Below are 27,431 nucleotides of genomic sequence, written 5' to 3'. Positions count from 1 at the left end.
CCCAAGATCGCTAAATTCTGACATCAATTAAGGCCTTCAAAATGTCTTACGAACGACTTAGGCTCGTTGGATTCGTCTCGTCGAGCCGCTCGATTCGACTATAAGCAAGACAATCTTGGAAACCGTTTAGTAACCCAAATTGTGGTTCGAACCATCCAACATCACTTCGAGTACTTGATTTGTACTCATTTGGGCTCGGATTGAGTTGAATTTGGTGTCGTTGGGTTCGTATTTGTGAGACGCTCGGTTTGACAGTAAGTTTGCTGAAATCAAAGTTGAGATGGTCTCCAAATTAATTTTTGAAGTTTTCAACTTGATGTTGCATTGAGATTCCCGCCCGATTGAGATAATTTTTTGACGAAGTATCAACCACAAAGCTGAGTGAACAATAGTTCATAAATTACATCAATGGGATAAATAGTGTAAGAAATCGCAATCGAAATAAAAACGTGCATGGATAATTAGAACTTCAAACTACAAAAGTATAAGGAAATTGTGTCCAACAATGAAGAAAATGTGTTAAGATATCATGAAATGTACTAATCTCAACGTAAATCTAAGAATCAGTATAAATTGTATTGGGATATCTTAAATAATTTAAAGAATGGTGCTCTTAAAGCCAATTAAACAATAGTTTTGAATGGATTTTCAAATATTTGGATTTGCTTCGAGAAAATTGCAATAAAAATTAATTTATTATCAATGATTTGTACAACCGTAATATATATATATATATATATATTTTGGAACGGAGGTATCTACTCGCTACCACCTCTTAGGAGGCATATGACAGCGTAACTAATCTCTCAGCGAGAGTACAGTAACCAGCCCCACAGGTGTAGGACCCGCAATTATTTTCATCCCACTTAAGCAATAGCGTCACATGGAGAAATTATTCTGTGTGGAGATTGGAGTCAAAACGTCATCCGGGGGCCAACCAGAATGCACCACATCAGTAGTAACGAGCCATGACGCCAAACAAGAGGTGACATGACTCATTTTGATTGGTCACCAGGTGACATTCGGCGTTCACATAGGATAATTAATCTGCCACATGAGGGAAAATTTTTGAAACCCAATTGAACCATATTTTAAATATATCTCTTTATCCAAAATTATTCCAACAAAAGAACTGCCCGCAAATATTGTATAGAAAATCTTAGCCAACAAACAATAAAAAATTGCTGAAAGATTTTTAGTACAATTTTTGTCGACCAATAATGTTGGAGAAACATTAATCATAAATAACTTAATATGTGATGACATTAGATGTCAGAGAAGACAACTTTGCCAACAGCAATTGATTTACCTTATAATAAATCAACAACACGTGCGTTATGATATATTAATATATCATGCATGTACTGATGTGAAGAGATCACCAAAAACTTAGAATATTTTGGAAAAAAAGTTGGTCAGAATATTTTGATTAAATGTTAAAATTTAATCAAAATGAGTCTCAGAATCAATAAATTTGTTTTTGAGATGAGTGAAGTGTATATAAATATGTATTTATTTTAACACAAATATAGCTATGATGCACCGACACTTCTCTCCAAAAAGGCGTGCAATGTCTGACACATATTAACACCACACGCATCCGATACGTGAAAACGTGTCCGATTAAAAAAAAATTAAATATAAATTGAACACGCGTGTCCGACACACATGTCTTAAATATTTCATTAATTTTTTTAAAATGTTTGAAATATAATTTCTTTTATTTAAAATATAAAAATTAAAATTTTTTATTTCCTATCAACAAACATCAAATCATCGTCAACACTCAATACCCCATTCATCGAATATTCTCATCTTCATTTCTCTTTGGCATGTCGTGATTTTGGTTTCACAACAATGCCCAATGTCATCTCAATATCGACGTCTGACATCATTACAACATAAACATTTTAAAAGCATATCAATATCAAAGTCTGACCCTGCCTTGGCATTGATGCTCAACGCTAACAATTTGTACACCCACAACTTGACAGCTCAACTTTATCCAACTTCTTAACATCGACAACCAACGCTCTCTCAACATCGACGACATACGCCCTCTTGACATTAACACCCAATTCTTACTGCATAACAACGATTCATAACTCTCAATAACATTGTCATCTTCTTTCTCGATGACTGATACAAATTGACGCCCGACTCTCAACATCCGAATTTTAATCATTTTAAACAGAAATTCTACTTAAATGATCGCAGCCGGACTTCCGCCCCAGCCATCGACCGCCTTCGGACTTCCGCCCAGGTCGCCAACCGCAGTTGGACTTCCAACCTGGCCGCCTGACTTGAGCCCTGACCTTCGTCGGACAACCGCTCAGCAACCGTCGGACTTTCCCCATGGCCGCCAATTGTCGCTGAACTTCTGCCCCAGCTGCTGTTCGCTATCGAACTTCCGCACCAGTTGTTGATCGCTGTTGGACTTTCGCCCGGCAGCAAATCACCATTGTCTAAGTTCTCCCCTGCCACCGCCATAATCCAGCCCGACCGTCATGAGACCACCATGCGAAGGCCTACTGTCATCGGACCACCACCCAAAGGTCGACCACGTCGGACTTCAGTATGACTGTCGTCGGACAACTACCCGAAGGCTGACCGCCGCTGAATTTTAGCCCGACAGTTGTCGGGCCACCACCCGGCTGCCGACTATCGCCAAACTTCCACCTGATACCGATCACCGCCAGACTTCCACCCGACCGCTGATCGTCGTCGAGCTTTAGCCTGACCGTCGTAGGACCACCACCGTCCGCCGACCACCGTTGAACTTCAACTCGATAGTCATTAGACCACCATCTAGTCGCTAATCTTCGTCAAACTTTCACCCGACCGCCAACCATCGTCAGATTTCTCCCGAAGCAGGACTTCCTCATGTCCCCGGACTTCCGTCTGTCGCTAGACTTCACCCTGTTACTAAACTACCGTCCTTCCAACCTCCTCCGCCGAGTATGGTCCTTCCGACCTCCTCCGACAAGTGCGTTCTTTCAAACCTTCGTCGCCTGCCGACTACGGTCCTTCCAACCTCCGTCTTCCGCCGATTATGTTTCTTCCGACCTTCTTCGCCGACTACGATCCTGCCGACCTTTAGTTCCAGACAATGATCTTTCTAAACTCTATCACAAGATAGTGATCTTTTCAACCTTCAAAGCCCACCGATTTTGATTCTTCTGACCAAACGACCATTTCATTACTAATTCTTCTAATTCCCACCATGTAATATGATGTACATTATCCACATCAACCCAAGGCCTTCCCCAAAGGAAGTGCCTCATTTGTAATCAACTACAAATAATTGTGGGTTCATTCAAACTGGGCCAGAACCCGTGATTTTTCCATTTTTCAGGGGTTTCCACGTAAAAACTCTGGTGTCTCTTATGAACGCTACACCCTCTCTATTTATCTATATGCGTGTTGAATCTTCGTTCAAAGCTAAGACGTTAAACTTTATATTTCTCTACCGCCACAAATATTCTAGGATATCAATAGTTTTGTGCCATCTGTGGAACTTAATTCCCGACTAGGGGGGTGTCACGCCCCAAGATCTAACTTGGAAAGAATGTCAATCAATTACTCAAACAATTTACCAGAGTTATCTAAAACCTTCAATTAAGCAGTCTATCAAACATCTATAAATTTTAAAACATCAATATACAAGTCGATTCATATCTCAAAAGTCATGTACAATAATCCAAATCAGAGAGGAACAGTAAGGGAACGAGATCTCACAGGGGGAAATTTTGCTCCAACCACAAAGGGTCGTTCGTGTCAACATCCTGTCATCAGCTATTGTTACATCAATTTCATAGAAATTAAATATATAATGGGGGCAACTTTTACTATAGTCATGGTCAAGAAGACTCCTTAAAATCTTCCAATTTTCAAGATGATATTTTGAGATCATAAAGCTTAAGACACATGCAATGATGCTTCTAATAAATTATATAGTCAATAACTAGACTTTTATTCATTGGGTAAGGTCTTAATCTCAACCTCTAAAAGATAGTAACGGTCTAAAAATAGACAATTCTTCATCTTTGATTCAAAATACACGCGACATTCACCCTCTCTCATTCAAGGCTAAATCAATTACACATGGGGATTCGATCCGACCTCTTTCATGTAGGTTAACCACATCGAGTAGCGCTATGACATACAACCTTAGATAGGTCATACATCCTTGGTGGATTCTCTCTACCTGTTTCATATAAGTTAACATCATTGAGAAGTACTCCGACATATAACCTCAGATAGGTCATACATCATTGGTGGATTTTCTCAATATCTTCCATACAGGTTAAAGTCATCAAGCAGCGCTCTGACATATAACCTCGGATATGTCATACATCATTAGCGGATACTCTCGACCTCTTCCATATAGGTTAATGCCATCAAGTAGTGCTTTGACATATAATCTTGGATAGGTCATACATCTTTGGTGGATTCTCTCGACATCTTCTATATTGGTTAACATCATCGAGCAATATTCTGACATACAACCTCGGATATGTCAGACATCCTTAATGGATTTTGTCAACCTATTTCACAGAACTTGATGTCATCGAACAACGTTCTAATAAATAACCTCGAATAGGTTATACATCTTTGGTGGATTCTTTCGACCTCTTCCACACATGTTAACATTAATCTCCTACTCTCATCGACCTTCTGAGAAGCTGGCATCGGCTCAACCACTTCACAGATAGAATGAATAACATCTAGCATATCTAGCGGCCTACCGCCTGGAGGGGCATACATAAATGAATAGATAATACTTGAAGATTAATGTGAAAAGAATAAGAAAATAAGAAGAAGAGAGAAAGAATATGCATGGAATATTCTCTTGGTTCTTTGAAACTCGCATCATATCAAATGAACCAAAACCATCTTTTTGTGTACTATTCAGGGCTCCCTCACCTCTAGTAGACGACATTCACCTTTTAGCAGGGGAAAATTGCAGCTAATGAGCTTTGATTGCCATCGCTGGTATTTAAAATCTTGATAGATAGTTTTCCTATGATGGAAGTGAATTGGAACATGCGTAAGAGTACCGGCATTGAACTCCGCTTCCGGTATTTAGACTCTTTCCGGACAATTTTTCCCCCGCTGGGAGTGAACTGGAGCATGTATAAGAGTACTAGATCTTGATCGTCTATGCTGTCGATATTTAGACTCTTGTCGGACAATTTTTTTCCCAATAGGAGTGAACTGGAGCCTGTGTAAGAGTACCGCCTATGTCGCCGGTATTTAAACTCTTGCAGAATAGTTTTTCCCCCAATGAGAATGAACTGGATCCTGCGTAAGAGTATCGGGTCTTGATATCCTCCATCACCATTATTTATACTTTTACCAGACAATTTTTCCCCCAACAGGAGTAAACTGGAGCATGCGTAAGAGTACCGGGCTTTGATCGCCGCCACTAATATTTAATCTCTTGCCGGACAGTTTTTTCCCCAATGGGAGTGAACTCGAGCCTGGGTAAGAGTACCGAGCGCCACTTCCGATATTTAAACTCTTATCGGACAGTTTTTCCCCCGCATGGAGTGAACTGGAGCCTGCGTTAGAGTATCAGGTCTTGATCGCCATCACAAATTTTTTTAAATTTTTGCCAATCCGATTTCTCCTAACTTTGTATGAGACATTTTGAGACCGGCTAAAGAGAAGTTGTGCCTTTTCTCTAGCCCATAAGGGGTGTATTTATAGTTCTTCAAAGGAGGTTTGGAAAGCAATTTTCTGAATTTTGTATTATTTTTTGGGAATTTTTAATGCCCAAGCATTAAATAATTTTCGATTATTGAAGAAATGAGATAGGAAAGAAAGTAAGAATAATTTTATTTAAAAATAAAATAAATGTGCAGGAAATTAATGTTTCCTTTCAAGAAAAAATTTAAGATTTTTTTTTGATCTTTTTTTTTAATGGAGCTAAAAATAGTATTTTATTGTTAAAGATCTCAATGAATTAAATTAATTCATAAGCTCTGCGCCTGGTCCTGACGGCTTTACGTTTGATTTTTATAAAAAATATTGGCATATCATTAGGCATAAGTTATGCAATGCTATTAAAAGTTTTTTCACTTCTTGTCATCTTCCCAAAGGGGTTAAAGCTTCGGCCATTACTCTTATTCCAAAAAGACCGCATGCTTCTAATATAAATGATTACAGGCCTATCTCGTTATGCAATGTTTTTTTATAAAATTATTGCTAAGCTTTTGGCTAATCGTATGAAGACGACCTTACCTTTAATTATTCACGAGAGCCAAGCTGGGTTTATTCATAACAGGTGCACTACTGATAACATTTTACTTGCCTCGGAAGTGCTTAGAGAGTTTAATTTTAATAGCAATCTTTTTTGTGCTAAACTGGATATCAAGAAGGCTTTTGATACTGTTTCTCGTAAATTTCTGATTAATAGGATGAGGCAAAAGGGTTTTCCTGACATGTTTATTAATTGGGTTAATTGTTGTATTTCTAATGTGCATTTTTCTATTTTCCTGAATGGGTCTTTGGAGGGGTTTTTTAACTCTTCCTCTGGCCTTAGACAAGGTTGTCCATTATCTCCCCTTCTTTTCTGTTTAGTTATGGATGCCCTTTCTTGCAGTCTCACTTCGAATTTTTTGGGGAATAATAATCCTGTTTTTAATATTAATGGCAAGAATTTTAATCATCTAATGTACGCAGATGATCTTCTTGTTTTTGGGAAGGCTAAAGCTCATAATGCTACTAACCTTATGAACATTCTTAATGACTTTGCGGATTCTTCAGGACTTAGCATCAATCCCACTAAAAGCTCTATTATTTTTTCTAATAATACTTTTGATACAAAATATTTTTGTAGCATTATGGGTATTATTCAGAGAAGTAGTTTCCTTACGTATCTGGGGATTCCTATATCTCCAGATAGGCTGAATGCAAATCATTTTCATGTACTGTTAGATAAAATTATTTCTCTACTTGAAGGCTGGAAGGTGAGATTTCTTTCTTTAGCTGGTAGAGTTCAGTTTCTTAAATTCACTATTTCAAATACTCTCGCCTATTGGATCAAAGGGTATATCATACCTAAAGCCATTTGTAAGACTATCAACAAGTTATGTTCAAAATTTTTATTCCATGGGGACATTAATGGTAAGAAAGTGCATATGATTGCTTGGGAGAAAACTGTTATTCTTAAGCAGAATGGCGGTTTAGGTATTGTTTCTATTGATGCTTGTTATTATAGTTATCACTGCACTTTTATTTGGAATTTGCTTACTCATGATGGTTTGATTTATTCTTGGTTTAAAAACAAATACTATTCCCCCTGGAAGCCTCCGGTTGCAAAAGCCTCTAAATTCTGGAAAGTTATTTGTTCCACTGCTTATAAAATCAAGAATCATTTCTCTTTCAATATTAATTCATCGTCCAAGTTCTCTTTATGCTGGGATCCGTGGATTAATGGGAAATCTTTATCTGATTTTTTTCAGATAAACCAGCGGTTCACTGGGTTATCTGTTAATAGTTGTATCAGGGATAATGTTTGGGCCCTTCCAGACTATTTACCTGATAATATGAAACATGTTATTTGCGCCATTGAGATTAAAGAGCAACTGGCTTTGGCTTGGGATGGCTCTTTAAACCCGAAATTTAAATTTTTTTTGAATTCTTATTATGCTCATTTGGAGGAGGTTACCTGTCACAAGTATGTGTGGCATAAATCTTACTCGCTTAGATATTCTATTCTAACCTGGATGGCCATTCTGCAGAAACTGAAAGTTGCTGATTTGTTAATCAAAAAATATATCCAGGTCAATCCGGTTTGCTGCCTTTGCAACAAAGCTCAGGAAGATCACAACCATCTTTTCTTTAACTGTGATTTTACCTTTAATGTCATTATCAAGCTTATCCAGACTTCAACTCTTTCTTACTTAGACCAAATTTGATTCAGGTTTTTGATTATCTGGATAACCAGCTGCTTTTGTCCAAATGGGAAAAGAACTTCTGCTGGCTTACGATTGGCTGCACAGTCTACCATCTTTGGAGAGAAAGGAATAATCGAAAATTTGCTAACAAATGGATTTCTACGGAGAATATTACCATTACTATCAAAAACACTATACGGGTCATAACGTGTAGCTGGAAGCATTTTCATCATCTTATTGAGAAATTTCAGTTCTACTAAAATTTCGGTTGTTCTGTAGTATGGCTGGAGCGGGAGCTTTCTCGGCGCTGTTTGTTCACTTTGATGTTTTTGTTTTGTACTTTTTGGTTTGTTATGTTTAAGTTTTAGTTTTATGTTTGGCTCTTTGTTAGGTCTATGTTTGAGTTGAACTCTTTGTCTATGTTAGTCTTTGTTTTACTGTAGGTCTTTTTATGTACCCTTTTTCATCTCAATAAAATGGGCTATGCCCCGATTCTTCCCAAAAAAAAAAAATTTTTAATTCATAATAATAATAAAATTCTAAAATTCTGCCTATTTCGCGCCTACTGTAGCCTACTTCTATGGTAATAGTTAATACAACTATTTTAGGCAATAGTTAATCCTTTATACATATCATAATCAATCTATTATGTTTACATATATAATATAACAATTATATATAAGAAAAAATTTTAAAACTAATATCATTGTCATGTAAGGTAATCATGACAATGATATATATAATTATATTATATTAACTATAATTAATTACAATAGATTTGTTTAAAACGAATTCTTAAATAATTAATTATATGTTTATCCTAGAAAGTTAAATGTGAACTTTTTGTAGTCTACGGAATTATTTTTCAATATTTTGGACTTAATTTTAATACTTTCGAGGCACAAAAGAATCTCTATGATAAGTTTTGAGCTATTTGAAACATTTTGGAGTAAACTTTTTTGATGCTTTTTTGTTATGATTAATGCTCAGACTTCGCAGAGTGCTAAAATTACGGATATATTTTTGGACTATACCAGATTCAATATCCAAAAATAGGAGAGCAACTGATACGCAATCGAAAATTTAAATTTGGGATCATTTTAATTACAATTTCAGCAAAATTATAGTCAAACTGAACGTTTCAAAGAGATGAAACCAACGACACCAAAATCGGTCCAACCCGAGCCCAAATGAGTCCAAATCGGAGTCCCGAACCACATTTGGAAGGATCAAAACATTATTGGGATGACAAAATGAAACCCAAATATGACATGCTTATAGTCAAATCGAGCGGCTCGGCGAGACGAATCCAACGAGCCCAAGACCGATGAATTTCAACATCATTAAAGCACCTAAACATTTGAATAACTCTCTATGATTGGGGGAATGAATACGAACCATCCGATGGAGCACTCCGAACCTACCCCATATATTCTCTATATTTATAGGGTGCGCCACTAGTGAAATCTATAAATAGGCCCCACTCTCTACATGAAGAGGACCTATGGGCTAAAGATTAGAGAGAGCTATGAAGTTTCAAGAGCTCTAGCACCACCGCTTGGCCGTCAATCACTGTTGGACTTCTGCCCAACCGTCGATCGCAGCCGGAATTTAGCACGACCATCGTCGCACAATCGCATGGCCGCCGATCGCCGCCTGACTTTTTCCTGGCTTCCAACCGCCGCCCGACTTCCGCCCGGCTACCGACCACCGCCCGACGTCGCATAATCGCATGGCCGCCGAACTTCCGCCAGGCCGCCAGCCGCCGCTAGACTTCTGTTCGATAGCCGATTGTTTCCAGACTTTTGCCCGGTTGTCGACCGCTGTCATACTTCAGCCCGACCATCGTTAGACCACTGCCAGGCCACTGACCGCAGCTGAACTTTAACCATACCTTCGTCGGAGCACAGCCCGGCCGTCGGCAGCCGCCACACTTCCACCTGACCATCGGTCGCTGCTGAACTTCCACCAGGTCGTCGGTTGCCAACGGACTTGAGCTCAACCTTCATCTGACCACCGCTAGACTTTCCCCCGGTCGACAACCGTCGCTGGACTTTCGCCCCAGCTGCCAGAATTTCACCCGGCCGCTGACCGCCACCGGAATTCTGCCCGGCCGTCGACTGCCACCAGACTTCAGCCCAGCCATTGTCAGACCACCTCCCGGCCACCGGACTTTAGCATGACCTTCATCGAACCACCGCCCGGCCATCGATAACTGCCGGACTTCCGCCCGGCACCTGGCCACCGCCAGACTTCCCCCCATCCACCGATCATAGCCCAAATTTTGTCTCTGCAGCCGACCGCCTTCGGACTTCTGCCCGGCCACCGACCGCCGACCGCCATCGGAGTTCTGCTAGGCCGCCGACTGTCGAGCGCCACCAAACTTCCGCCCGCCGCAATCCGTCGCCGCACTTTCAGCCAATGTCGTCAGAACCACGCCCCCGACCATCGACCGCAGCCGGACTTCCACCCCAGCACCGACTGCTTTCAGACTTCCACACGGTCGCCGACCACTGCGGTCTTCTTGCCACGGCGCACCGCCATCGAAACCCTCCACTTTCGCTTCGGCCGTCGACCGCCGTTGAATTTTGGCCAGATTATCATCATACCACTACACGGCTAATGACCGCTACCAAACTTTTAGTCCAACCTTCGTCGGACCACCGCTAGACCGTCGAACTTCCACCTGGTCGTCGGCCGCCGCCGGACTTGAGCCCGACCTTTGTCGGACCACCGCTCAGCAGCCGTCGGAGATCCCCCCGACCGCCGACCGTCACTCGACATCCACCCTAGCTACTGACATCTGTCGAACTTTAGCATAGGCTGTCGACTGCCGCTGGACTTCCGCCCGGCCGCTAATCACTGTCATCGAAGTTTTGCCTGGCCATAGCCGTAATCCAGTCCGACCGTCGTGAGCACTATGCGAAGGCCGAATGACATCAGACCACCACCCAAAGGTCGACCACCGTCGGACTTTAGCACGACCGTCTTCAGACAACTACCCAAAGGTCGACCGCCGAGAATTTTAGCCCGACCCTCACTAAACTTACACCAGACACCGATCACCGCCGGACTTCCACCCGACCGTCGATTGTAGTCAAACTTTAGCCTGACCGTCGTCGGACCACCACCTGTCAACCGACCACCGCCAGACTTCAGCCCAATAGTTATCAGACCACCACCCAATAGCTAACAATTTCCAAACTTCCACCCGGCCGCCGACCATGGTCAGATTTCTACCCTACGCCAGACTTCCGCCCGTTCCTGGACTTCTGTCCATCGCTGGACTTCCGCCTGACACTAGACTACGGTCCTTCCGACCTCCTCTGTCGAGTATGGTCCTTCTGACCTCCTCCGACGAGTGCGTTCTTTCAGACCTCCGTCACCTGACAACTACGGTCATTTCAACATCCGTCTTCCATCGATTATGTTTCTTCCGACCTCCTTCGCCGACTACGGTCCTTCTGACCTTTTGTGCCAGACAACAATTTTTCTAACCTCTGTCACAGGACAATGGTCTTTTAAACCTTCGTGGCTCATCGATTATGGTCCTTCTGACCAAACGACAATTTCATTACTAATTCTTCTAATTTCCACCATGTAATATGATATACATTATCTACATCAACCCAATGCCTTCCCCAAAGGAAGTGTCTCATTTGTAATCGACTGCAAATAATAGTGGATTCATTCAAACTGGGTTAGGCCCCGTGGTTTTCCCTTTTTCAGGGGTTTCCACATAAAAACTCTGGTGTCTCTTATAAACGCTACACCGTCTCTCTTTATCTGTATGCGTATTAGATCTTCGTACAAAGCTAAGACGTTAAACTTTATATTTCTCTACCGCTACGAATATTCCATGACACCAACCTCAAAATCTTAATAATTAATTATCTAAAGATAATCCTTAGTTGTTTCTTTGTGTGACATAAATAAACTTAAGTAATTTATTATTCACTTGACATAAGAGAAACCTAATTCATCTTTCAAAGTTATATTCAATTGATTAAATATAATATAAATTATTAAATTATTAAAGATGTATAAAGAAATTAAATTATAATATATATAAACAACTTTAATAATTTATAACATAATTAAAAAAACTTTACATTAGAAAACTAACATTAACAAATAAAGTTAACAAGCAAAGTGAATTGACATTAACATAGTTTATATTGTAAAATAAAGATTACTAAATTAAATTAACAAAATAAACTAAATTAAATTAAAATTATAAAATGAACATTAACATTATAAATTTAATATTAACAAAAATGTTTTCATCTTAAATATAAAAAAAGTTACAGTAAATAAAGAGAAAAAAAAAACATTAACAAAAAGATTTTAAATTTTTTTCTAAAATTTGTAATTTTATTTATTTATTTGGTATTTTAAAAAAATGCAAAACATTTTAAAGTTTAAATCCTTCCTTAAAAATTTCCTAATTATATTATTTTGCTTAATTAATTTTTAATGATACAACTTTAAAAAAAAATTGACCAATTTAAATCCTTAAAATTTGCCAAACGGACGGTTAGATGCATCCGATGCAACAAGTGCGAAATCGAGTTGTTCCACTACCTTCGCTTTTCTGGTTTCCACGAACAGCGAACACGCTTTTGCTACTCCCAACTGAGATTTGGCACGTGGCGACTCTGTTATAAATGCAGCTCCACCCTTTATATTAAAAAGCTTGGTGCTTAAACGGCTTTTTTTTATTTTATTTTTTTTTTTAATTTTCCCGGGTAACAAATATCCTATTAAAAAAAAAAAAAAGGAAATACTGGAGAAGGAAAACTTGGTGACTTATGGGATTGGGAGCTGATGGTGAAGAAAACCTGCTCCTGTGGTTCACAAGAAGATTCGAAGGTGAAGAAGCTTTGTTCAATGTCAGTATTGCTTGAGCTACTCTCTCTTGCCAGTTTGAAAGAGATAGGGTGTCGGAGTCGCCGCGCCTTTCTCTGTATAGCGTAAACTTTAGCAAGTCAGGTATTCTCCTTCGATCAGCTCTAACCATACGAAGCTATTCCTTGAAGTTTAGATTGTTTCACGTTACCTCAATTTGTGCTTTATGGAGGGGGATAGAGATTTTGAATTGACCATTGCATAGTTCTTTCTTGAATTTTTTTTTGGGAAGCTAGGTTTTTCAAGCAGCAAACTTTGGTCTTTTTTATGTTTTTAGTTCTTATTAACTAGGTTTCTCAACTCGGGAATTTGTTTTGGCTTATGTATTTCAAACATCTTTATAAAGCTAGTTTATCCTTTAGCTAACACTAGATTAAATTTGCGATGTTTTTTAGTTTTGCCGAGTTGGAAATTCCATGGACCCCCATAAAGAATTAACAGTGAAGAAGTCAGAGGAGGTAGTTTTAGTGATTCCGGTAGAGTCAACAGCTGCAGAAAATTCTTCAAATCACCCAGTCAATGATACAAGGTTGGAGTCTATGCAGGAACCTCATAGTGTCAAACCCAGGACACCCAGCTCAGAGATATCAAATTCTGCTGGAATGACCCCGAAGAAGAACCCTAGGCCCCCACAGCAAGAGGCGCTCATCCGCTGGAGTTCGTTCACCAAACCCAAGTCAAGATTTGAAGAGCCTGTGAATTCTAGTGTCAGCCCCCATGCATTGGCCCGTGACCGGCCTTCAAGCTCACCATATAATGGATCGCCAAACAAAAAAACTTCAGGAATTCTCAAGACTCTTCATTCCAACGTTGATGAAGAAGAAGAGGAAGAGGAGGTTGAAGTGTACAAGAAGGAGTCGCTCCAGGGAACTGGAAAGCGGGGGAAAAAAAGGAAAATTTGGCTTCTAACTGAGTGGCTGATGTTAATTATGGCTACAGCTTGCTTGATTACAAGCTTGCTGGTTCACAGGTTGCAAGGAGATGTGATCTGGGGCTTGGAGATTTGGAAGTGGTGCCTTATGGTGATGGTCATTTTCTGTGGGCAACTTATGACCCGCTGGGTTATCAGTGTCTTTGTATTCTTGATTGAAAAAAATTTCCTTTTTAGAAAGAAAGTTCTCTACTTTGTCTATGGACTTCAGAAAAGTGTTAGGGTCTGTGTATGGTTAGGGTTGGTTCTACTCTCTAGTTCACTCATTTTCAATGCCAACGATGTTCCAAGATCTCCAAAAACTGCAAAAGCTCTTCATTACGTGTCCAGAGCCTTGGCTTCACTCTTGATGGGTTCTGTTATTTGGTTGGTAAAAATCCTTTTGGTAAAAGTATTAGCTTCATCATTCCAAATGAACAGATTCTTTGATCGGATTCAGGAGTCTCTCTATCACCAGTATTTGCTGCAAGCTCTTTCAAGACCTCCAGCGATGGAAATGGCAGATAAAGTTGGTCCTTCTAAGAGTTCAGCTGAGTTCAGCTTTAGGTGCAGTGTTAAAAACAAGGGAAAAGGAAAAGAAGATGAGCTAGAGGTGATTGACATTGCAAAGCTTCACCGCATCAGCCAGGAGAAAGTCTCAGCTTTGGCCATGCGAGGTCTTGTAAACGTTATTAGAAGCTCTCGGCTCTCAACAATATCAACTAAGATTGATGAGAGCTTCGATGAGGATAGGGGTGAGCAAAGACATAAGGAGATAACTAACGAGGGAGAAGCAAGGGCTGCAGCTTACCAGATTTTTAAGTTAGTTGCAAAACCTGGTTACAAGTGAGAAAATGGGCGCTTAGGATACAGTATCAGTTTTTTCTTGCTTCATTCATCCAATTTCTGATTCATCCAATTTATGTTTTAATAATAATTATGGTCATTTTTACTAGATACATTGAAGTGGAGGATCTTATGAGTTTTTTAAGCAAGGAGGAGATCATATATACGCTCCCACTTTTTGAAGGAGCTTCGGAGACTGGGAAGATCATGAAATCTGCATTGAGGAACTGGGTGGTAAGTTAAAAACCTCATTTAGCGATGGGCAGCAGTACTTTCCTTTATATTGTTTTACTGATCGTGCAATGAATGGCTCTTACAACTGGCGACTTATATTGGTAAGATTTCCAAGGGAAATTACATACGGAAATTATTTTTTCTGGCATGGGGAGTCGTTTGTTTTTTTGAGGGGCCTGAAATCAAACATAATGAACACTGAATGCTTCCTAGACTTTCATCTTTCAACTTAATGGTCCTCTTGGTTATATTTACATTGCTCAGGGACATAGGAGTAACAGGAATTTGGCTTTTCCAGTGATGTAGTGCTCCGTCACCTGCAATAACACAAGCCAAAAAGAAAAAAATGAAAACAACAAAGTTCTGTCCGAAGAACTCTTTCAAACTTCTTCTTACTATCTGAAAAGCCAAAAAGTAACCACAATTCTCCTTCTACTAGTATATGTATATCCTCCTCTCTAATTTCCCTAACTCTTGTGCTATAACTAAAATATTTTCTAAAAAGGACTAATAGTACTAATGCAGACAGAAAATAGTAAAATGTTGCTGAAAGGTAAAAATAAGATAATGGAGAACAACACAATTTGTTACCGGAGGTAAGATGTTCCGATGGCATCCCTGAGCTAGCGTGCTCCGCATCAGTCCTCCCTGGCTTCAGAAGAGCTCGACTCTGACGAGCTAAGTGAGATGACGGCATCGTTTGCAGGTTTATAAGCCCAAATGTTCGAAACATTAAAAGTCGAGGATGTGTTGCAATCAGCAAGTAGATCAACGGTATACACGTTATCATTGATTTTTGTTGTAATAGGTACAGGTCCCAACTTGCATCGTGCTAGCTTGCTGTAAGTTCCTGGTGGGAATCGTTCCCTTCGAAGCCTTACGATGACTAGATCTTCTATATTGAATGTTGTATGTCGGCGGTGAGCATCAACAACTACTTTGTATTGTAAATTAGCCTTGATAATTTGTTGGCGAACATCAGCTAGCATCTCCAAATACCGATCGGTGAAATTTGTAGCAGTGGTAGACTTACATTTCGGTAGAATGGTGATGTCCAAAGCAATGTTAGATTTTTTAGTGTAAACAATACTAAAAGGTGACTTACTCGTAGAGAGGTTGGCCATTGAGTTGTAAGCGAACTCTGCCTTACATAAGACTTCTTCCTATTTCTTTGGATTGTCACAGACAAGGCACCATAGCATGTTGCCCAATGTACGATTCACAACCTTCATCTGCCCATCAGTTTGAGGGTGGTATGCCGAACTAAGTCGAAGGTCGGTACCCAACCTTTTCCAAAGTTCACGCCAGAAATGACTTATGAATTTGACGTTGTGATCAGATGTAACTCTTCGGCAGGCAGTGTAAACATACAATTTTATTAAAAAAAGGTTTGCAATATTTAGGGCGTTTGCAGTTTCTTACAAGAGATAAAGTGTGCCATTTTAGAGAACCTGTCCACGACAACCATGACCGAGTCGTTGCCACGCTTGGTTCTTGGCAAGCCCAAAACAAAGTCAAGACTCAGATCTTCTCATATTGAATCGGGCATCGGCAGAGGCATGTAAAGACCTGTATTTTGAGCTCATCCCTTATAAACTTGGCAGATTGGGCAGCTGTCCACCAAACGGATTACATCCCGTCTTAGCCGAGGCAAAAAAAAATGAGTCTGAAGCTGTTGAAGTGTATTATCTCTTCCTACGTGTGCGGCAAGGCTGCCGCCATGGACTTCGCGTATGATTTGTTGTCGCCAGGACGAAACATGGATGCAAAGAAGATTTTATTGAATAAATAGCCATGTCTGATGGAATAGTCTTCAAAGCCAAACTCCTCCTAGCAACGCTTCCAGATGGCACTAAAATCCAGATCCTCATCGTAGATTTCTTTAAGATATTCTAATCCTGTTATTTCAGATTGTATTTGTGTAAGTAGAATTCGTTTTCTGCTAAGGGCATCAGCCACTCGGTTCTCGACACCCGGCTTATGCTTAGTCGTGAAAGAAAATCTCTGCAAAAACATCAACCAACGAGCATGCATACGATTTACTATTTTTTGGCTATTTATATATTATAAAGCTTTGTTGTCACTACAAAGTATGAAGTACCGGTGCAATAAATACGGCTCCCACTACTTAAGTGCCCGAATGATAGCATAGAATTCCTGCTCGTAAGCTGACCATTTCTGTCGAGTTGCGCACAGTTTCTCACTGAAAAAAGCAACTGTTCTATCTTCTTGTGATAGGACGGCTCCGATGCCTATAGAGGAGGCGTCCGTATCTATAGTAAACAGTTTGTCAAAATTAGGAAGGACAAGCACTGGGGCCGAGCTGATAGCTTGTTTAATTGCTTCAAAGATTTGTGGTTGCTCTTCCCTCCAATTAAAAGTCTTGGATTTCAAGCACTCAGTGACAGGTGCTAAGATAATGCTGAAATTTTTTATAAACTTCCGGTAGAAGTTCGCCAATCCATGGAAGCTTCACACTTCAAAAAAAGATTGTGGGGCCGGCCAATCAACAATTGCAGATACTTTGTTTGGATCCATATGCACTCCTTCTGTTGAAATTATGAATACAAGGAATGAGACTTTAGAAACTGCAAATTCACACTTAGGTTGATCAATAAATAACCTTTGTTGCCTTAAGACCTCAAGAAGGGTTGTTAAATGATGTAAGTGCTCCTGCCAGTCAAACTATACACCAAAATATCATCAAAGTACACAATACAGAATTTGCCCATATACGGTTTGAGGATCTCCGTCATCATCCTCATGAATGTAGAGGGGGCATTACATAATCCGAACGACATGACTTTCCACTCATACAATCCCTGTGGGGTTTTGAATGCCGTTTTCCATTCGTCGCCGGGGCGTATCCGAATTTGATGATATCCACTGCGAAGATCAATTTTGGAGAAAATAGTAGCTCCCATAAGCTGGTCAATCAACTCTTCAACACGTGGTACATGAAATCTGTACTTGATCGTTATTTTGTTAATGGTCCAGCTATCTATACACATTCACCAATTTCCGTATTTTTTTGGGTACCAAGAGCGCCGGTGCATCACAAGGGCTCATGCTCATTTGGATCAAAATTTTCTCCAGTAATTGATCTATTAATTCTTGTAAAATGCCTTGCTCTTACGGACTGAGCCTGTAATGGGGAAGGTTGGGCAGCGACGAACCGGGTATTAGATCTATTTGATGCTGGACGTTGCAGAGTGGCGGTAATTCAGCGGGCAATTCTTCAGGTGTGAGGTCTTCATATTATTGAAGTAATTTGTAGAGTTCATTGGGCAACTTTTGTTGGGAAGTGTCAAGATTGGGTTCCGTTATCAACAAGGCAAACAAGGGGTTCAGTTCTCTCCAGCAGTGAAGCAATACAGATCTGGTTACCATATGCAAGGCTGCTTGTTTTGCAGACTTTGTTTGCTGAACTTTTGATTCTGCCGAATTGGAGATTAGACGGAGCTTTTTGTCCTTCCACTCAAATGAGTACACATTAGCCTTGCAATTATAAGTAGCGCCTACATCAAATTGCCATGGTCTCCCCAATATTATGTGGCAAACATCCATTTCCAAGACGTCGCATAGCACCTCACAAACATATTGTTTACCAATGGAAAAAGTCACTCGACAAGACTTCGTGACACTTATCTCCATACCCTTCTTTACCCATCTTATCTTATAAGGATTAGGGTTTTTTGCTGTCTTGAACTGCAGATTTTGTACCACTGCTCGGGATATAACATTCTTCGTACATCTGTTGTCGATTAATAGATCATACACCTTCCCATTGATAGTGCAACGAGTCCTGAATATAGCGTGTCGTTGGGAATTAACGGGTTGGCGTGGGGATAACAACAGTTTCTCCATGACACAAACCAGTAGTTCCCCTTCATCGGCTTGAATATCCTCTGTTTCACAATCACCTTCCAATTCAGTTGTTGTTTGTTCCTCTTCATCTTTGCCTTCCGCTAGGTGGATATGCTTCCTTTGTGGACATTCATTCGACTTATGCCCTGGTTGAAAACATCGAAAACACTTAAGTGTGGACGGCTTGGCATATGGATTGTCTTTATTGGCAGGCCTGTTTTTCATTTGGTTCTTGGGCTCGACGCTATTACAAGGTGCTGGAGTGTTTGAGATTGAAACAGGGGTGTTGTAGGGAGTTTTAACAACCGCCGAAGTTCCCTTGCTGCCGCCGTGGAATGGTTTTGCTAATGGCGACGATTGAAAGAATTCATTGGTTGTCTGTTTTGTGCATTTCCGCCTTCAAGACGAAGTTGACTGCATGCGACATAGACCAAATGGGATTCAGCTCAAGTCAATCTTGAATACTGTCTTTTAGTCCCCCGTTGTAACATGCTACCAGTTGATTGGCAGATTCATTAAGATTGTTTCTAGCACTTAATCTGTTGAATTCTTCAGTATACTCGCTCACGGATCGTGTACCTTGGATACAATGTTGGTACCTCACTCCGTGGGTAAAAATTGTGCCCTAAACAGTTGCTTCGTTCTTGCCCAATTCTGCACTCGCCCTTTGCCTTTCCGCTGGCTCAATTGTAACACTTGTGCCCACCAAGCACTCGCACCTCCCTTCAATCGACAGGCGACATATTCTACCTGTTTGTCAGGATCAACCTCCATATACTCAAAAAAAATTTCAACTGCCTTCTCCCAATCTAGATAATCCTCAATGTGCAAATGTCCAACAAAGAATGGAATATCTAATTTAACTTTAAATTCTCCTTGCGAGTAATATCTGGGTCTTGGCCTGCGATGCCCCTGGTATTCTGGCTGATACCTCATGCCATCATCTTGTTCTCCGGATTCAACTCCATTTGTTGTTCGATACATATGCCAATCTTCCTTCGAATCGGGCGCCTCCAGCTGAGCAGCCGGAATGCATTGGATGTTGCGGACAAGGGCTGCTCCCCTCCGCAGCATAGGCCTATTTGGAGGCATTTCTTCCCTCGGCACCGGCTGACGCCCGATCGAGATTGAACTCATGGCAAAACTCCACTGCTAACCTTTGCACATTGGCTGATAGCTCGTCCAACTGACGCATGATATTGGTCTGTTTTGCTCAGAGCGGCTCCAGGCTTGGAACTTCTCCGGTGATGGATTGTTTGCCATGCTCTGCCATCGCTGGCTCTGATACCAAAGCTGATGTAGTGCTCCGTCACCTGCAATAACACAAGCCAAAAAGAAAAACGAAAACAACGAAGTTCTGTTTGAAGAACTCTTTCAAACTTCTTCTTACTATCTGAAAAGCCAAAAAGTAACCACAATTTTCCTTCTACCAGACTACCAGTATATGTATCTCCTCCTCTCTAATTTCCCTAACCCTTTTGCTATAACTGAAATATTTTCTAAAAAGGACTAATAGTACTAATGCAGGCAGAAAATAGTAAAATGTAGCTGAAAGTAAAAATAAGATAATGGAGAATGACATAGTTTGTTAGCAAAGGTAAGATGTTCCGATGGCATCCCCGAGCTAGCGTTCTCCGCATCATCCAGTTTCTCATGCTATCTCCATCTTAGCTGAATTCATATTTCTTAAATATTTTCCCTAAGTGATTATCATTTTTGCTACTTTTGGATTTTAATTTCAATTGGACGACCAAGATGCCTTTCCATACTTGCATGCTAATAACTTGTAACTAATGGCCATGCCAGTCATGCCCATTGTTCAAGGCAGATCGAAACAAGAACATTCTGGAGTTGTCTTTTATTAATAGATCCCTTTCCTAGAGAAACAATACGATATTAATCAATTGATATGCTCTTTTCTGGTTCCAAAGTACGTCCAACAAATTCCATCGTTGTTGGTTTATCAAAAATCACTCCATGCTTCATTTATTTATTGCCTTTACATTTTAGTTGAAGGGAATGCCAACGAATTTTTGTGGTTCACATATGTTATTTTAAGCAATGGAAATATCAAATACTCATTTTTTATTTTTTAATTCAGATGACTTCAATGTGAGGATTAATTTCTTTCTCGAGCTATAAGATTATTCAATACTTTAATGGAACTTAATTAAGAAAAAACATGCATTTTGGTGTATATGATTTTGATAAAATTGTGTATAGTAAGTGTTAGGAAATTGGGAGATGTTCTTGAGAGCTCTTGAGTTCTTCTTGCAAGAGAGGAGAAATCTAACCAAAAGCTTTATTTAAAATTTCCCCAAATTATACATCACATATGATCTCTATTTATAGAGATTTACATTGTTGTGGTAATCGCAGGATCAACCTATTCTAAAACTGGACCAACACCTAACAATCTCTACCTTGGTCCAGGTTTTACAATCAAAGAACCACATGTGCACCAACTGTGATCTAACTTCACGAGCAATCCCGTCAAACCGAGCCTAATCCCGCTCGCGAAAGGCCTCCATCGTGCATTCCAATCCACGGCTCCAGCTCACGCTCCAGCACCGACTTGTCAGTCTTCCTCGAACACTCGTGTGCGCTCCAACCTGCGACGTCGCACTACACATGTCCAATTCCGAGTCCATGGCCAACCTGTCGCCCCACGGTTCTTGACCTTTCCTGATTTGATCCACTGCTCCAACACACAACATCTAAATGACCCTTCTCGCCGATCAAACTCACAATCTGACCCGGAAGCTCCACCTCAAAGATCTTCACCAAAACCATAGCCTAGATTGTCTCTGAAATGATATGGATCTGGAACAAAGTCTAGGATGCTAGTGTTTCAGTAAGCATTTTCACTACACTTGACGTTGAAGGCCTATGAGCTGGTGATGAATGTGCATATAGAATGGCCACCCTGATCATTCTCAAAGCTTCAACCTGATTGTATTGGTTTTCCAGTCTCTTATCAACAAGAGACCATAGGTCCTCTTTATCTTTTGCAAAATGTGCCACGTCCAGAAGGTGATATTGGTCTTCTTTCATATAGCTTGAGACACACTTCCTAGTTACAATCTCCAATGCAACAATGCTGAAGCTGTAGACATCTGCCTTTTCTATCAAATAGTCCCTTGTTGCATATTCAGGTGCCATATATCCATTGAAGAAGGATTTTCGGCTGCTTTGGAGAGTCCCGTCTGAAATCTAGCAAACTAATCCCACTTTGGCTTTTGTCAATTCGACCTCACGCGAACAAGCCAGCATCGGGGACCTTCCGTCTGCCTTTGCCCGCGTCCTACACCGAGCCCAGCTTCACCCAAGCAAACCAAGAAAGGCCTCCCGTACAATTTCTGCCAACCCGAGCGGCACCAAGTCTCTGATTTTCTGCCTCCTCTTCTGTGGATCTGACTCTACACGGCACCGTCCTGACCCGACCCTGCTTCTGCCTCCTCCTCTACGCGCGACTTCGACTTCAAGTCCCACACGGAATCGAACCGCAGTCTATCTCCCAATTCTTCAAGCAAACGAAGCCTCTATCCAGTCTGAGCCCTTCGCCTCCTTTGTGCTAACAAGGCCCGAGCCTTGCCTCCCTCTTTCTTGGACAAGAACCTTTCTTCTTCCTTGAGATCGCCTTAACGAGGCTATGATACCATTTGTTAGGAAATTAGGTGTTCTTTGAGAGCTCTTGAGCTCTTCTTGCAAGAGAGAGAGAGGGAAGACAGATTTTGAAGGAGAAAAATCTAATCTAAATCTTTACTTAAAATTTTCCCAAATTATACATCACATATAATCTCTATTTATAGAGATTTACATTGTTGTGATAATCGTAAGATCAATCTATCCTAAAATTGAACCAACACCTAACAGTAAGTGGTACATGGTAATGTAGAATCGAGGACTTCTCAAGGGGATATGATGTTTTAATGTCATGAAATGCAATATTTGCAAATATGCAATGTAAAGAGATTTTTCTTCATGAAGATGCAATTAACCTATTGCAAAATTGATGTAAAACTTAGCATCATCTGAAAGAAAGCAAACTGTATTATGAAAATTACTTGTCGCTTTGGTGATCCATAGAAACAGACAAACTTAATCCTTCTGATTTAGTAGTATATGCTATTCAAGAAATTAATCACAATAATTGAAGGTCATACGAAAATCACAATAGGACAAAATTTCATTCACATAATTGATTTAAAAAAATGTGCCAGAGCTTAGTAAAGAGTCTCACTTTCTATTGATCACTAAACATCTTAATAAGAAGATGGCTTGAACCCAGTAACATGCCTCGCACTTGAATTAGGTCATGCATATTGGAAATAAAAAAGTAGAGAAATATCTAATGAGAAAATATTTTATTCAATAACCAACAATCCGCTATTAAGTTATTTATTTCTACATTCATACAAGGAACCATGCTCCACGTCATGACCAAAAACACTAAAACAAAGGCAAAACATGCACCATGAAGTAAAAAAAAAAAAAAACAAATATCTGGATTAAAACAAGGTAGTTAGAGGTTCAGCAACTCGGATCTTCAGGTCGGTGGATTCTATTGTAAATTTTGGAAAACAGGACTGTGGATTCTATTCTAATTTCTGGACCCTGCTGCAAAGACTTGTGAGTTGGATGTTATCTTATGCTTTGTAAGATATGCTCACAATGAACCAGATGTTTTATTAATCCTAAGGTAAGAACACTGCAAGAAAAAAAGTGAAAGCAAAATTGAACTCCAGCTGAACAGTTTGTGAATCAGAATGGAAATGTTGGACAAAATGCAAACTTGCATCTGCGATGACATTTCTATTACTTGAACTGCATTGAAAAGGCGCAAGGAGCGCTGTAACAGTGCTGGAACTAATCTCATTTCCATGATGTCTCATAGCTGATAGTATTGATTGGTAGAAATGAGTCAAAGAAGAAATCCTTATGCCTTTCCCTCTGATATTTGTTTATTTATATATTTTCAATCCTAACTCTTTTTTTTTTTTTAAAGGTGAAAGCTTATCTTGATCGCAAGTCCCTCGCACATTCACTGAATGACACCAAAACAGCTGTCAATCAACTGCACAAGCTTTTGTCTACTATTGTTATTGTTCTTATCATAATCATCACAGTGATTATCATGGGTTTTGCCACAACAAAAGTGTTAGTTTTGATCTCATCTCAGGTTGTACTAGTAGGCTTCATATTTACAAATAGCTGCAAAACTGCTTTTGAAGCAATCATATTTGTCTTTGTGATGCATCCTTTTGATGTTGGTGACCGATGTGTGATTGAAGGTGTTCAGGTAATTATTTGAGTTTAATTATTTGAATTTTTGCTATTTGTTTGATTAATACAATTTTAGTAGTTGATGCTTTCAGATGATTGTCGAAGAGATGAACATTTTGAGTACTGTTTTTCTTCAACTTGACAACTCAAAAATTTACTATCCAAATTCAGTCTTGGCCAACAAACCAATAAGAAACTTCTATCGGAGCCCTAACATGGGTGATACTGTGGAATTTTCTGTTGATATGTCAACTTCAACGGAGAGAATAGCTGATCTTAAGGCTAGGATTAAAACGTAAGTGAATTATGTCATTCTTGTGAATTATCATGGACATACTTAAATTATGCTCATGTCATGGAATAAGGGCTATCATGCGACAAAAGTAGTTATTGCTTCTATCATTTCAACTTCTCTCTTCTCTTTCTCTTCGTTTCCTTTTCTTAAAAAGCCCCCTCCCTCTCTTATCTATTTTTTTTCCGCATTTTCCTTTCATAAATTAAAGTATTTTAATAATGACATAATTTAGAAGCTGCTCTCTTTTTTCAATGAATTATTGACAATAGAGTAATTCAAGAAGTATTAAAAATTGAATCATGAAAAGAATTAACTAGGAGTCTAGGACGAATTACAATATGATTACATTAGTTAAAGATTAGCTGGATGTCTTATGCAGATGTTTGATAATAGAATATAGATTTATTTATGTTAGCGCAACAGTCCACGTGAAAATAAAGATTTATGTTTTTATCGACGTATTAGTAAAACTGAAGTTAGAGAGGCTTTAAAGAAAATGAAGGGTGGAAAAGCTGTTGGACCTGATGATATTCCAATAGAGGTGTGGAAATGCTTAGGAGATGAAGGAATTTCATGGCTTACTAAACTTTTTAATTCTATTTTGAAGACTAAGAAGATGCCAGATGAGTGGAGAATGAGTGTGTTAATTCCTATTTTTAAGAATAAAGGTGATGCACAAGATTGTGCGAATTATAGAGGTATTAAGTTAATGTGTCATACTTTAAAACTATGGGAGCGAGTTATGGAGCATAGGTTATGGCGTGATACTAATGTTTCTCAAAATCAATTTGGATTCATGCCGGGTAGGTCGACTATGGAAGCCATACATTTATTAAGAGGTTTGATGGAGAAATATAGAGAAAATAAGGAGGATCTACATATGATATTTATTGATTTAGAAAAAGCATATGATAAAGTTCCAAGAGAAGTGCTATGAAGAGTTCTTGAAAAGAAAGGAGTCAATAATGCTTATATTCAAATCATTAAAGATATATATGCAGGAGCTATTACTTGTGTTCAAACACAAGGTGGTTTGACCAAGTATTTCCCTATTTCGGTTGGGTTACATCAAGGATCAGCCTTAAGCCCATATCTTTTTGCTTTAGTCATGGATGTTCTCACTAGACATTTACAAGAGGATGTACCTTGGTGTATGCTTTTTGCTGATGATATTCTTCTTGTTGATAAGACTAGAGAGGGAGTTGAAGGTAAACTTGAATTATGGAGGTCAACCTTAGAGTCTAAAGGTTTTCGCTTGAGTAGATCTAAAACAGAATATATGGAGTGTAATTTTAGTAGTAATAGACCTACTGAAGGGATTGTGACTTTGGGCGATCAAATCATTAATAAGAGTACACGGTTAGGAGAGTAGAGGTATTAGATTTGACTTATGTTAAGAAAGGTAGGGGTAGACCTAAAAAGACTTGGTTAGAAAATATTATGAATGACCTTTCTTTATTAGATTTAAACGAGAATTTGACTTTTAATATGACACAATGGAGAAAAAGGATTCATGTAGCTGACCCCACGTAGTGGGATAAAGGCTTGATGTTGTTGTTGTTGTTGTTGAACAGTCCACGTCAGCTTTAGTTAGTTTTATATTTTATTGTATTTGCTTGATAGGTCTAGTCTATATATACTAGTCCCTCAAGTACAGTAAAGACATATAATACAATACTTCATTTCTCCTATGTTCTCCGTTTGAGTTTCTGTCTCCTTCGTCTCTATCTTGCCATCAGGCAAGATTCTTCTTTCCAGTTTCGTTCTCTCTTGCCCTCAGGCAAGAACTCTCACATGGTATCAGAGCTGCCCTGCTTCACAGCTCTTCTCTAATCATGGCCGAACAAGAATCTGCAACTTCACGAAAGACCACCTCGGACATCTCGGAAACCCTCGCAGAGTTTGTAATCCCTACTCTTAAATTTTTTATTTCTAACATCAAGAATATCGTTCCCACCCAGCTCACTACCGACAATTATGCAATATGATGTTTGCAACTGCACCAACATTTCGCTGCAAACGAATTTAGCGATCATCTCACCGGACGTACATTGTGTCCGCCAGCTTCCGATCAGAAAGAACACAACCTCTGCCATCTTCCGATCAGAAAGAACACAACCTTTGGAATCTAATCGATCACAATCTCATCTCCGCTCTCTTCTCCACCATATCCCCCTCCGTCTTCCCTACGTTCTCACTCTTCAAATCGCTCACGAAGTCTGGATCACTCTTGAACGGCGCCTTCAACCAACGAGTCGATCACGAGTCATACAACTTAAAAATGAGCTTCACCAAATTCAGATGAAGGACCGGACAATGAATCAATATCTTGATCAAATCAAGATTCTCGTCGATAACATCGCCGCGCTTGGATCTAAAATCGACACTTAGGACATCATACTATATATACTCAACGGCCTTCCTTCTATCTACAATCCGTTTAAGACTGCAATCAGGACTTCTCTAACTCCCATTAGTCTCGACACACTTTATTCTTTATTGTGTAGAGAGGAGATCAATCTTCAACACGAACATGCTCAAGAAACCAACCCTAAAACTGATGCAGTGGCTCTCTTTTCAACCCGTACTGCCAATACTCGCAGACGCTTCAATCGCTTCCGAGGAAAGAATCCAAATTCAAGAACCCCCTCCAATCTAGATTCAACGCACTCGGGCTGAACATCCTCCGGCAAATTAAACTACCAAATATGTGGCAATAACGACCATATGACACTCAATTGCTGGCACCGATGCAACCTGCACTATGCTCCTCCGTCGAATCCCAAAGCTCCGACAGTTCAACAACAATTTTCTTCAACAGGTGATTGGATCTTGGACTCCAGAGCATCGTCTCACCTGTCCGCAGACGCTGCAAATCTTCAACAACCCACTCCATACAGGGCTTGACTCCGTCTCCATTGCAAATGGCAGCAATCTTCCCATTCAAAACTCAGGTCAAGGGCTCCTACCTCTTCTAAATTCCTATCGTAAGCTACATCTTCGTAACATCTTACATCTCCCCGCTCTTTCTCACAACCTATTGTCAATTTCTAAACTCACTATTGACAACAATGTTTCAGTGTTGTTTAATTCTAACGATTTTTCCATAAAGGATTGTCGGGACAATCGAACGTTCCTCTTAGGTCCCAAACATCATGGCCTGTATCAACTCAAGCTTCCT

At 39.8% G+C, this 27,431-nt stretch overlaps 1 protein-coding gene across 2 annotated transcripts in view; it reads left to right on the top strand.

The window, feature by feature from the left end:
- Positions 1–12,679: 12,679 nt before the first annotated feature.
- LOC110096601 (mechanosensitive ion channel protein 10) overlaps positions 12,680–27,431 on the top strand; it is a 28,508-nt gene continuing 13,756 nt past the window's right edge. The window contains exons 1-5 of one of the 2 annotated variants that reach the window (XM_020822638.2): positions 12,680–12,896; positions 13,208–14,568; positions 14,679–14,802; positions 23,678–23,971; positions 24,048–24,250. In XM_020822638.2, the coding sequence (XP_020678297.1) occupies positions 13,229–14,568; positions 14,679–14,802; positions 23,678–23,971; positions 24,048–24,250 (1,961 nt within the window). In that variant the 5' untranslated portion in view covers positions 12,680–12,896; positions 13,208–13,228. Of the gene's footprint in view, positions 12,897–13,207; positions 14,569–14,678; positions 14,803–23,677; positions 23,972–24,034; positions 24,251–27,431 lie in introns of those variants that run through there. The other variant, XM_028695623.1, reaches the window with a different exon arrangement.

Source organism: Dendrobium catenatum, unplaced genomic scaffold (assembly GCF_001605985.2).
Source record: "Dendrobium catenatum unplaced genomic scaffold, ASM160598v2 fragScaff_scaffold_664, whole genome shotgun sequence".
Lineage (NCBI taxonomy): Eukaryota > Viridiplantae > Streptophyta > Magnoliopsida > Asparagales > Orchidaceae > Dendrobium > Dendrobium catenatum.
This window is presented reverse-complemented; position numbering and strand designations above follow the sequence as displayed.